This window comes from Protomyctophum parallelum, assembly GCF_964188405.1.
Source record: "Protomyctophum parallelum genome assembly, chromosome: 12".
In the NCBI taxonomy this organism is placed as follows: domain Eukaryota; kingdom Metazoa; phylum Chordata; class Actinopteri; order Myctophiformes; family Myctophidae; genus Protomyctophum; species Protomyctophum parallelum.
The window spans coordinates 51053103-51066997 of NC_139712.1; the positions used below are offsets into that span (position 1 = coordinate 51053103).

Below are 13895 nucleotides of genomic sequence, written 5' to 3' on the forward strand. Positions count from 1 at the left end.
ACCGATATAGCGGTTTGGCCGAGTATATATATATATATATATATATATATATATATATCATATATGTGATGATGATATATATATGTGATGATATATATATCATCACATAATATATTGGGTTTCATGCTTAATTAAATAAAGTTCAGTTTGTGTGTTGATTTTGGGTTTGGATTGTGGTTAGGGTTATGTATATACTTAATAAAACATTTTAGGTTCATAATAAAAACCAAATCTCAAAGAGAATGTTTTTCCGATTAGGTTTAAAGAATTTACACTTTATTTTCTCTGTCTGTCATAACATCGGTAATCGCCGGGTCTCTTAAATCTGCCATCAGTCAGGCTCTAGTGAGGATTCATTGCAAACGGGTCAATATTGCCTGACACTCACTCAATCATTCTCTCTCTCTCTCTCTCTCTCTCTCTCTCTCTCTGAGTCCGTTATATGCAGGCTCCACGCTGGCTGAGAGGCTTGAGGGCACAGGAGTAATAACTGTACTGGATGTATTCAATTAAAAGACCCCCATACACCCCTCCCCCGTCTCTCCCCCGTGGAGGCCAGGTCGAAGGGTGCTCTGTGACCCGGGTCAGCTGGCTGGGCTTCAAGCTACTTGGCGAGGGCGTGGAAAGGGTCTGCGCACCGCACAGCCCCTGGACAGAACAGGGCGTGGTGGAGAATGACAGAGCAGTTGGACGGTGTCCTATACACAAGACACACACACACACACGCACACACACACACACACACACACACAGTCACACACACACAGTCACACACACACAGTCACACACACACACACGCGTGACCTTAAACCCCTGAATGGCCTAAAGAGCTGTGAAGACAGCCAGGCTATTTCTGTCCTTCAAAAGAAGGAAGGGGATGATGATAAACATCATGAATGAGAAAGTATTTTCAGAATGCACGGCAACATGTTTGCTGACACGGGTTGGGTTGGCTCGGATCGGTCGATTGCCAGACAGGGACAATTTCCTGTGAGCGTGGATATACTGTATCTGCGTTTGACGAATGACACGTCCTTCGCTTCAATACGGTGTTGTTCCACACACCGCCCCGCCCCCGCCCCGTTCACACACGCCCCGCACAGAACGGTCTTCTGGTATTTCCAATGACGCGGCACTTTGAATTAAAGCCAAATGGCACCCGGTGTTGCTGCAATGGTCCGGAGCCAAGAGGTGCATCTCATCAAAGCATCGGACAGAGAGGGGCCACAAGCGCGGCATTTACAGGGGCCGATCAAAGTGCTGATGATGGCCGCCCGGGCCCCTGCCAAGTTTTGGAGGGCAAGCCGACCCTTCCAATATGCTGGCCCCGCACACCAGTGGCTGCCAACTTGGGAGGCCGTCTGGCCTAATAATATTAGATGTGCGTGCGCGTGTGCGTACGTGGACGTGCCGGAGCGTGTGGGGCCCTCACGTGTCCCCATCTCTCCAGGGGTGACCCTGAAGTCAAGGTAGCAGTGTACGGGCACCAAACTGCCAAGACTAAAAAGAAAAATAAAGCTACGAGAGAAAAGAAAACGTATCACTGTCGCAGCACAGAAAAGAAAGGAAAAGAGGCCATAATAATAACGCTGCCAATTTAGCGGAGGAGGATCAAGCGGGTTTGTGGAGCACGTGCATCTAACTCAATCAGAGAGTGGTCGGGCCCCGCCCCATCAATCACTGTCTGTTTTGCTGCCGAGGCCAGCCAAGAGGAAACGTCAACGGTCCCAATGGCGCGCGCGCACACACACACACACACACACACACACACACACACACACACACACACACACACACACACACACACACACACACACACACACACACACACACACACACACACACACACACACACACACACACACACACACACACACACACACACACACACACACACACACACACACACACACACACCAGAACGCCTCCGGGGATGCGTGGGGTTAAACAAGAGAACCCTGCTTTCAATCCCACGCGGGGGTACTATACCTATCACAAACAAACTTGTCTTCAGCCAGAGACCCCTTCGGGGCCATGCCTGATTGCTTGGATGAACGGGCCTTATAGGTGCCGAATCTACCATCCAGCCCCCCCACCACCCCCCCCCTAAGCACCGGGGGGCCTTAGGGCAACAAACAGGCCTCATGGCGAAGGGAGACGCATCAATCAAAATCATGAGCCCCATTCAAGGTTAGGCCACTAAACGAAACATGTCTGACAAGCCTGGACACGCTGGATTAAAGCCCCCCACAGCACAGCTCCAATGGGCCCTCATCCATTAGACTGCAGGGGAAGATCTCTCCCTCTGTACTGTATGTCTCTTCTCTCTCTCTCTCTCCGCTCTGGGACGGACGGGATGAAGAGAAGTGAGATGTTTGGGGAGGTTCTGTTTCAAACTAAAGGGCCCCCTACTACTGCTCTTCTCCTCCACCGGCCGAACCACCCACATCTCTTGATTCTCTTCAAACGCCTAATTATTTCTCACTCAGCCCAACCCCACTTTGTTGCTTCACACGTGCGCACGCGCACGCACACGCACACACACGCGCACACGCACACAACTAAAAGAATTCGTATCTCGTACATGGAAAAACAGCGAGCAGCCGAAACCTGTAGCTATTATGTTATATGAGGCAGAGAGAGGGGGAACAGAGAGCGAGAAGAGAGAGAGAGAGAGGGAGAGGGAGGGAGGGAGAGAGACAGAAACAAACAGAGAGAGGGTGAGTTGGCTCTCATTGCCAATGTCTTCTGGAAACAGAACACATAATTGAATTATAGCCCGAGCGTTTAATGCTTTTCATCTGTGCTGGGAGGAAAAACCCCAGTATGAATTTTCTTATACAGTCAATAGATGTGTGTCCAGATCCAGAGGAGAGATTACCAAAACACCGTCCCTCTAATCACGCGCCATGCATGCTCACGGTTTCAGAGAGAGTGTCTGTTTCGGATAAAAACAGCAAAAGAAGCGTACAGCTGAAACTCCCGGGCTGTGAGGGGCTCGTAATCGTACCTCTTCGTTACAACAGAAACTTCCATATAGGGAAACATGTTCTGGAAAAGGAGCACATATCCCTCTGCAGAAGCGGCGCAAACGACACCCGATCCCTGCCCTGGCGAACACGAGCGAGCCTGACTGATACAAAAGAACAGAAAACAAAAACGCGGCGAAATGTTGTACGGTTTCCAAAATCCACTGCTGTGAGAAGAGCCCGCCGCCTCACCCCTGGTGTCATCCGGTTCTCCTCTTCCTTAGCGTACCTCATTATGTCCCTCTCCTCATCCTCCTCCTCCTCCTCCTCCTCCTCCTCCTCCTCATCCTCCTCCTCCTCCTCTCTACTACTGTGAACCAAAGTGGAGTTGCCCCTCCTGCTGTGAGGCAGAGAGAGAGGCTTGCCTGGCGGCCGAGGTGTCCGGGGTGCGCATGAATCAAAGAAGTGACAGAGCAACGGGGAGGTACGGCAGATGCCACGACCAGAAAGCTTTTCAATCAGACTGTCCTTCCAAACGTCGGCCAAGGTGAACACTCCACCATTAGAGGGGATGGGGGGGGGGGGGTGGTCCACTGGCTGTGCGCACAGACGAACACACATCCACAGACACAGGTAGACAATACTCGCTTGCAGGTGTGAGCTAACAGAGAACACCATTAACCTCTTGTGTTAGAGAGAGCGAACAGGGACCGACAGAGAGAAATTAGGGTTAAAACCTAATTCATACTTCTTCACTCACTCACCAAAAAAGAAACATATTTTTTAATGAAACAATGTGTCTGACACTATGTTCTCTGTCTGCTGTCTGGCCCTTTCTACCCTCTGGCTGGTAATGAAGGTGAACAACTCCCCAGGGAACGTTTAATACTGCCAGCCTACTTTCATTGGAAATGCTATTTACAGAGCTTACAGTGGGTCAACCTGCTCATTACATTTATGGGAGCTTATAGAACATCGTCAGACTATGTAAACAGATATTCCTCATTCACAATAAGTCATCAGAGGACATTTTCTTTGCACACTGAGCAAATACAGTTCTGCATAATTGTGATGAAGAGCAAACTAATATTCAAAATAGATTACCCTGTGTGCCACCTCCTCGGATGAGCTTCATTTCTTTCCCTCTCCCTTGAGGCACACTGTTTCAATATAATTTGGAGAGTACTTTGATTTACATTGTTATGAACATGTGGGAATGGTTGCCTTATGGAAAATGCAAGGTGCATCATTTCAGTGGTTATTATTACCAAACCTACAGCAGAGGCCTCCTCCCCACACACGCGAGGACGTGCACGGCAACAACCGAAATAATCACTAAGGCTGTAAGTATCCCCAACATTCATGTCCCCCTATAGTCGGTCGCCAGAGGTCACATCCCTTCCCGTCTCTAAGGCCCTCTATCTACTGCCCACGGAGAAAATAAAACGGCCCGTTGCATTCCTCCCCTTATTCATTTTCTTCTCTGACAACGGCTGATGGACAACCACACAGTCCAGTTGTCCATTTGTTATTGGTTTGGTTCCTTGCCATGAGAGAGAGGAGCAATGGAGAGAAATACAGTGTCTTGCTCCCCAACTGTGAAGCTCCACTGGAAGTGAAAATTCCTCCCATAGCTAGCTACCCCCCAGCCACCTTGTCGTGCAACGCTCTAGCATGCTATTCAGGTGGTGTGTGAGGTATTTAAAGTAATTAAGGAAAGTGGTAACTTTCCCCTTAAACCCAACCTCCCGTAGTGTATTTTCCTCTCGCTCCCAAGAACAGGTGGCTCACATTGTTTACTGTCACAGCGGCATGTGAGTCAGAGATCCTACTGAGGATTCCACATAACAAAAGGGGCCAGTGTATGAGGGGGGCGCACCGCATATAGACCCCGGGTATGGCTAAGAAACGCTCCCCCTGTGCAGCTATACCATCCCTCCCTAACTCCACTTAGTCATCTCTGGACTGCAGACCTGGCCAGGATGCCAGGGGGAGGCAGGATGTGTATTGTCGTGGAGCACAGTGGAGAATGTTTGCCTTCTCAGCAGGCCAGGCAGCTCTCTTTAGGGGGCAACACAGCATGGGAAGGGGGGGGGAGTGGCAGGGGGCTGGGAAGTGTGTGTCTGTGTGTGTGTGTGTGTATGGGGGGGTGGGAGGGGTGCAATTAAAGAAAAGGGGAAAATAGTGCATTTTCCAAGCCTTAGACTAGAGTGAGGTTGAGGCGCTGTCAGGCAGGGGGCTCTCCCTGACTTTCTCACTCACAATGGGCTGCTTCAGAAGGCATTCCCCGAATATCTACAGCCGCCACCCCAACCGCCCCCGCCCCCCCAACTGCCACCTCATCCCTTCCCACCCACACACCCATTGCACTCGGCTTCTCAGGGACTGCGCAGGCCGTCACACTGTGTTCTGTTAAGGGTCTGCGCAGGCCGTCACACTGTGTTCTGTTAAGGGTCCAGTAAAGACTGCCCAGCCAGAGAGGCAGGGGGAAAAGAGAGTTGGTGAGGGGTGGGGAGTAGACAGTCTCTTTTTCTCTCTCTTCTCTTTTACTAAAGGGAAGCGAAAAATCAGGCAGCTGTGGAGCAGCCTTGGCTGGTTGGACTGTGAGGGATTTCAGTGTGCTGCATGGGGAAATTTTTTTTCCCATGGTCTGGTCAGCAAATCCGAGGCCATCAATGATTCATGGCATTGTCAAGAGCACATCATACCAAGTAGAAACAGAAAGGCTCCAGCCTCCAGGAGGAGAGCAGGCGATGAGGAGAGAGAGAGAGAGAGAGAGAGGGGGAGAAGCTAGCAGTAGCACAACACAAAACATTTGCTATGGCCTTCAATTTGGGGTGAGCTGCATTGCTCAACGGTCGGTCCCATTGAAACAGCCTGCCTGTCTTATGCAATTACATCGACTCACCCGTAAGTGAAACCTTCATCTGTCAGAGCGTGGCACAGGGAGCGAGTGAACTGAAGTAATATGTAGTATATATATTTATACTGTAGCTTAGCTGCTCATTGATTTTCGGAACAAATTCCCTTCAAACATTTGTTCACCTCAAACTGCATTAGCCAGGAGAACAGTGTGTGGGCGGTGCGTGAAAGGCAAACATGCTCGGCATTCAGAACGGTAGGGCTCACTTAGTCCTTATCTCTCCGCGATGGAGTGGGGCTCCCCCCCCCCCCCCCGGCTCTCAGGATACAGCTCCCCCCTGCACCTCCCAAAAACAAACCTGCCGAGAGTGGAGCGCACGTGCAACAACACCGGGCGCAGCCTGCCGCGGCTCTACGCTTCACTTAAGGCCCTGTTTTTCTTGTCGCAAAGCTCCCACTTTTGAGTGCTCCTTGTTTGGTCTGCTGATAACGGCCATGTTGGTGAACATGCGGAGCATGTGTGTTCCATTTGCCCACTAATTAGATTGCATGGCGGCGCACTGAGCATGCATTGTAGCCGCCCCCTCCTCCGCCCCACACCCACTCTACTCTACTAGCCCATCAGATAAGGAAGGCCATTCCGACCTCAGCAGTTTCCATTATGCAGGGGCTGTTTTGGTGAGCGGGGGCCGCAAACGTCTGATGGCGCTCCTCAGTGGCAACAACACCATGCTGCTGCTACTGACGATGGGTTAAGCCATGGTAGATGGTCTGCTCTAATCCGCCCATCATAATCGAGTTACTTATGACATGTCTCGCTGGCTGTAAACCACGTGAACCCTATTCTGGGAGGTGAACATTTTGACGGACAATAGCAGACAAGTTCACAGCGCATCCTCCTAATGCGACGGCGCTGTGAGCTTGTAGATCGGATATCTTCTACGAAGAGATTTGGCGTAGAAAAAGGAGGGGGGGGCGTATAGAGCCGTAGGGGACCACGGTCCAGCAAAGTATATATAGGTTTAATAATGCAACGACCCCCAACCCCTAGGTGGGTTTACATTAAGTGACAATATTTAAAAAACCAAGATGGGGGTGTTCACTTCACAGCACAATCTTCACCTAAGTCTATGTGAAGCCTTGTGAGGTGAAACATAGCGAAGTGGAACTAAAGCCCCATGAAAACCACTCCATTACAACATTAAAAATGAAACGCTACACCGGGAGAGGGGTGGCGGGCGGTGGGGGGGCCCGGGTTAAAAAAGGAAAGGGCCCGAGGAGGTCAACATGACCCCGTTTCCAGCACAATCTCCAGTGCGTGCTGGCCCACTTGAATCGGCGGCGACTTGATTACGTTTCACAGCCGTCTCTCCAGGTTAGTTGTTAGTATATCCTGTATCCGTGTGCGCCGTAACCCGTGACCGCACCATCGGCGTTTGGCTCAGACTGGCTCCACTCCAAACATAATAAGCACATTTGGTTAGGAAAATGAGGGAGGGGGAGAGAGAGAGAGAGAGAGAGAGAGAGAGAGAGAGAGAGAGAGAGAGGAAGAGAGAGAGAGAGAGAGAGAGAGAGAGAGAGAGAGAGAGAGAGAGAGAGAGAGAGAGAGAGAGAGAGAGAGAGGAGAGAGAGAGAGAGAGAGAGAGAGAGAGAGAGAGAGAGAGAGAGAGAGGAAGAGAGAGAGAGAGAGAGAGAGAGAAGAGAGAGAGAGAGAGAGAGAGAGAGAGAGAGAGAGAGAGAGAGAGAGAGATAGAGAGAGAGAAGGGGGGGGGGGGGGTGGACATGGAATCACGCAGCCATACACACTCACATTACACAAACTTCACTCGCTAACACGTTTATGAACAGCCAATTAACTAAGCAAATCGCCACTGTGTAAATTCAGTGGCAGCTAAATGAGAGAGCAGAACTAATTTGCAAATGATAGTACAGCGCTGGATCACAAAAAACAGCTAACCGGGGCCACTTCTTTCAACCCGAAAAAAACACACAAAACAAAATAAAATCCAAACCCTCGTTTTGCCTCAGGCCAGAGAGTCGATTCTTTAAAACCCTGCGTTGTTTAGACACAGGAAATTCATTCTGGGCTAATTTGATTAACAGAGGCAGTCTATTGTTACTCCATCCCTTCATATCTCTCTCTCTCTCCCTCTCCCTCTCCCTCTCTCCCTCTCCCTCTCCCTCTCCCTCTCTCTCCCCTCTCATCTCCCCCTCTCTCCCCCTCTCTCCCTCCCTCTCTCCCCCCTCCTCTCCCTCCCCTCTCCTCTCCTCTCGCTCTCCTCTCTCCCCTCTCCCTCTCCCTCTCCCTCCTCTCCTCTCCTCTCTCTCTCTCTCTCTCTCTCTCTCTATCACCCTGGACCACTTAAGACAGTTTAACCGTCCCCTCTGGTGATATCGAGCAGAAGAAGTGTGAAGGAGGATCCACCCTCTAAGCAGTGTGGCATAGAGCCAGCCATAAATCTCAGACAGGTTTAAAGGAAAAGGTTAAAAGTGCCAAAAAGAAAATCTGGATTAAAAAGGATCCGAGCAATGTATACAGAGACATTCAAGGAGCACAAAGGGGGCGTAGGGCAGAGGTTTGGGTGGGAGTGGTGACACCGTACAGGATCCAGCAAAGTACTGTATTCTCCCCATGGCCCTGGAGCGCAAACACACAGCGGAGACAGAGCGAGGCAGGGATACACACACACACACACACACACACACACACACACACACACACACACACACACACACACACACACACACACACACACACACACACACACACACACACACACACACACACACACACACACACACACACTGTGTCATCACCAGCGAGAGGCAGTCTGCCCAGGTACAGTTTTGCCTCAAGGCACCACAGTGACACCGGCACTCATCAGATTACTGTCTGTCTCGCGTTTCATCGCCGTCACGTCACCCAGCAATCCGAACCACGACAAGTGAACCGCTTAGCCCTTGTTGGGACGAGACGGCACACAGTTCAGGAGTCAAATAGGCTGACCGACTGGCTGGCTCTGAGAGGAAACTACTGGCCTCATAGTGAATATCCCAGTGAGTGATTTCTGAAGCACTAGGGCCTAATCATGCCTTCTGCAAGAGCGCTCTGTAACAGCACAGCAACCAAAGCACAGCAACCCCATGATATCATGCCACAAAGACGAGAAGCAAAGACATTCCAAAACCATATGGCGGAGGAAAGACATTCCTTTTGTCGTATGTAGAGAGCAGACTCAATATCCAATATCCAACAATAAATCCACGGCCGCTAGATGGCGCGGTTTCACGCGCATGCGCATGAGGACAGCAGAGGGGAGAAGAGAGAGCAGAGAGGGGCTGTCTACTCACTTGCACTCGCGGTCCTCCAGATCAAAATGCGGGTTGAAGTTGATTAGGATCCGCTGGTGAGGCCCAGGCGCTGTTATCACCCACACGCATCTCTGTGAGGGGAAATATGACACCGGGTAGCCGGGCGACGTGAGGTAGTTTGCGTTTGTGATTCTGATAGTGTCTCCACATTTGTCTGCGGGAGAGAGAGAGAGAAAGTGAAAGCCCTCAGTTAGGAAATGGATCATATGAGGGCTGTATAAAACCTGGGTTAAATAATGACTCTTTCGCCTGTAGCCTATCCCGCGCCGTGTTGCTGCTGTGTTTTAGGCAGAGCGCCAACACAAACCGCCGCTGCAGGTCCACGTGTCAAACAGAAAATATCTTCCAATATTACAACATGATAACGTCCAATTTTCCACAAGTGTGCACTAAGAACTCGGTTTCTTTGTCTGTCACCTCAAATTGAGCAGAACATTAATGAGAGATAATATAGGCAGGGTGAGACGGTGAGTCCAAAAAGTCGTAAAATAGCCAAGTGTCTGGCCTGCCTGTCCTGTCCTAATCCCATGACTCTGGACTTTAATGATTAGGCTAATTATATCTCGAGTTTACGGAGTTAACTTTGTAGTAGTAGCCCTAACTCTACAGCAACAAAACTCCCGGCAATAATTTCCACTGGCTAATAATCACAAGGTTTTGGAACCTATATAGGCCTATAAAGGATTAAGGATTTCAAAAGAAAAACACATTTAAAAGGAAAGACATTTGAGCCTTTTCTTTATGCATAAATAGCCTATTAATCTATATAAAGAAAAATAAAACACATAAAACAAGTTCGCCAGTATAGAGGCTTAGCTAAAACATAATAGCTATAGGGAAAACACATTGGGAAAGCAACTGTAAGTTTTCTTAGCCACTGGAGGACAGTTAACTGCCTCATAAAGAAGAGAAAATGACCCAAATTATGCAAAGGTGTACACTGTACAGAGTGCACAAGCATGGAAGCTGAAAATGGTGTCAATTAAATCGTTTTTCGTTTGCTGAGACCGCAAGCGGGTTATTATTAGCCTATGGTCAATAATGTTGTTTCTCAGACTACCCGTTAAAGATTGCAGAGTTTTAATGAACAAAGCTACCGATTCCACCCCAAAATGACATTAATCTTCATTTGTGCGCCTGGTCATGCTTTCTGATTAAAGCACACCATCTGCCGGGCTATAGCCTTGTACGCAAAGTACTTCCAATTCAAATAATTGGTCAATTAAGTGCATTGAGATTACTTTTCTTATATGAATGAGCTCGTTTCACGGATAGTGGAAACGAAACTACTTTGTAAGAATGCCATCATCCGCGCAATAAGGACCGGGGACGTTACCGTACAGACATGCAGAAGACAGTCCTTTATATGAACTATTTCATAACACAAACAGAAGTCTCGGCATAAATCAATCAATAATAAGGGTTGCAGAATGGAAAGGTGATATATATATATATATATATATATATATATAAAGTTGACTCTTACCGTTAGCTCTGGCAACGAAGAAGATTCCATTAAAAGGATAAAAACTAATCCACAATGCATCCTTGTTTGTAACAAAAATAAAAATTATGAGGGGGGAACGAATAAAAATCCTCAAAGTTTATTTTTTCTTCCTTCTTTCTTCTGTTACTTTGGCAGCTTTTGTTCCTTCTTGTGTCTATAATAACTGTAACCTTGGCGTCCGGCTATAAACAGCAGAAAATAAAGCAGAAGTGTCAGCTGGAATTGGGTCTGAAAATGCGTCTCAAGTCGTCGCTTGCATCTGTCATTCAGCTCCTGTTCGCTCTCCAGTAGTGGTGTTGCATATCCTCCAAAGAAGTCAGTCCACAAAAACATATAAATAAACAATAAATAGGCCTCCGTTCTTATTCCGTTTAGTAGTGATGACCAGGCAGCCAGAGGTAATCCTTTTGCTGTAAATGGAAAGGAGACAGATTGGTTATTATTCAATAAATGGGCGCAGATTGGATCATTCGTCTTTATATGTGCCGGCAATGCTGCTCCCTTTTGCCCATTCCAGAAGCTGACAAGCCAACATCTGGCCGAGTCTGACTGACTGGCATTGCCCTTAACACGGGCTTTAGGCAAGGAGAGATACACCCCAAACTGCGACCACTTTGCTTCTATAGGCCGTGTAGTATATAGCTATAGCCTACACTGCTGCTTGGCTCTGTGGAGCTGCTGGAATCTCACACAGGAGTTTGCTGATTGGCTTGATGTCAAATATCCAACCCAACCTATATGGGAAGAGTTGAATTGATGAGTGGAGGCTGGAGCGGGTCTCACTGCCTGCAGCGTCCGTCACTGGAACGAACGGGCACTCACTCACTCACTCACTCACTCACTCACTCACAGCAGCAGCAGCAGCAGCTTCTCTCTCTCTCTCTGCCTGCTGTCCTCCTCGCTCAGTCTCACCTACGGTATTTCTAGCACCCCTCTCTCTCTCTTCTTATCACGTTGACTTTGTAGGCTCTCTCTCTCTCTCTCTCTCTCTCTCTCTCTGATATTTATAATCTCATTCGTTTCGTCGACTCTACACTGTCTGACACCCATACCTGGCTCTCTCTCGCTCTCTCTCTCCATATGGGTCTGATATAATGAAATGACACAGGTCGACATCTCATCTGACACTATATGTGAAATGTGCGCTTGTGCCAACCGAACCTATTAAACGCCTAGAGCTCTCAAATGTTATACCAAAATGTTTCACCTTTATATTTCACGTTCGGTTCAAGAGCAATTGATCGAATGGACCCAAATAAACATACAGTAGTATAGGCTAGTAGACCTAAATTAAATCAAGGGCCTGAATGCTGCTCATAATACGAGAGAAGTTATTTTCCCTCCGTTATAGCCTAACATCTGGCATGATCTGGGTTTCGGTCTTCTATGTCAATAGCTACCCAGATATTCCGATTGTTAAAGCTGGCGTGTCGGTTAAATGCCACTCAGACAATTGGGTGAAATCAATAAAAAGTGTAATTCATAGTATTGGATAGTTGTTCAACCAAGACCCTTCTGCCCCGGTGGGTCACCCACGGCACAAAGGGGCAGGAGCATGGGCTATTATATGTCAATAATATACACATCACACTCGCCTGAGTGCATATTAAACGAACCCAATGTAATATAAAGACGTTTCAATTATAAAGCCTATTGTCCAGGTTGCAGTATACCCTATATAGCTATAGAGTTAGCTTATTTGTATTATTTATTTAACGAAGGCATCATATATTGCTTTCGAAAATCAGAAGCAAACGTCAGTGCAAGTAAAATGCATTTAAAAGGCTACACCAACATATCATAATTTCTGTGCGCACAAAATGCAGCATTGATCCCTTCAGCCCACGCACAACAAACAGCAATGATCACCTGCGTCTTGGCGACTGTCTCACAGTCACAAAGCCATCCAGGCTGTGAGTGAAGCGCTCTCCAACATTATGCGTGTTCGTTCATATAATCCAATAGTGTGTTAGAAATTCACTATAGCTACAGGGGTTTTCCAGCGCCTATAAAGGTCAGTATCCAGGTATCCCCCTCCTCACGCCGGGGAAACTATGGTCGCACAGTCCGGTACGGCTGCACCGGCTCCTCGCACCGCCGAGTGCCCCCAAACTGGCTCTTGTTCTCCGCGTACAGACTGATCCGCTCTCCGCTTATCTTGGTTCTCTCGCTCGCTATTGTCGCCAGTGAGAGAGAGAGACCCGACCGTGGCTTATTAAAAATATATATATCTATAAAAAATAAAAATAACAAAGCAGGCGTTGAGAAAATAGTCAACTCCCAAAAGGTCGAAAGGATCAAACGGAAAACAAAAAGTCCTCGACCCGATGTGTAGAAGTTTTATTCCCTGGGTTAAATTCTCTCCGCTCCGCGCGTCACCGCTCTCTGCTGCTCCGGTGATGGAAATGCGGGACTCGAGTCTCCGGCGGCGCTGACTCCGTCAGTCACACGCCCCTTTACCAGGGGGTTGCCTCTGCAATGGAGATGCACACACACATTCTATACAGCCTAGCTCTCTCTGCCTGCTGCCGGGACCGCACTGTCTCACTCACTGACAGAGAGAGAGAGAGAGAGAGAGAGAGTGTGTGCGTGTGTGTGTGTGTGTGTGTGTGTGTGTGTGTGTGTGTGTGTGTGTGTGTGTGTGTGTGTGTGTGTGTGTGTGTGTGTGTGTGTGTGTGTGTGTGTGTGTGTTTGTCTGTGTGCGTGCGCGCGCGTGCATGACACGCGTGTATTTGTGTGTGTACTGTAGCCTTTATTCGGAATGGGAAAGTTAACATTAGAGACAGCGGGCTTAAGTGCAGACATCCACTACAGTGTGTCTCTCTCTGTACGATTGGCTAAAAGCCATCTTGTATCAGCTCGTTTGTTATTCTAATATATAGCCGAACTTATACAGTTTTATCTCTATGTTCCTGTACTATAGCTAAATGGACTACACCCCCTCCCTCGAGTCCCTCCCTCCCCCCCTCCCCCAATCGATGACATTTTCGCCAATAACTGCAAATGTGGTTCGACTCGAGTTGGATGGATCATAATTGTGGGGACTAGTGGCGACCCAAGGGGCCTATAGGTGAGTCCGCGTTCATATTAGCAAGTTCAATAGTAGAATTGAGATTATTGTCAATGAACTGTATAGCCTAGGCTTAGTAGGCTATATATAGGCTGCCGCTATATTATATCATGTA

At 48.3% G+C, this 13895-nt stretch overlaps 1 protein-coding gene across 1 annotated transcript in view; it reads right to left on the reverse strand.

Moving 5' to 3' along the window:
• Positions 1–11395, reverse strand: part of LOC310867705 (neuropilin-1a-like) — an 80163-nt gene extending 68768 nt beyond the window's left edge. The window contains 3 exon segments of the mRNA XM_083777824.1: positions 9183–9357; positions 10690–10725; positions 10728–11395. Of these exon segments, the coding sequence (XP_083633950.1) occupies positions 9183–9357; positions 10690–10725; positions 10728–10749 (233 nt within the window). The 5' untranslated portion in view covers positions 10750–11395.
• Between the last annotated feature and the right edge of the window lie 2500 nt (positions 11396–13895).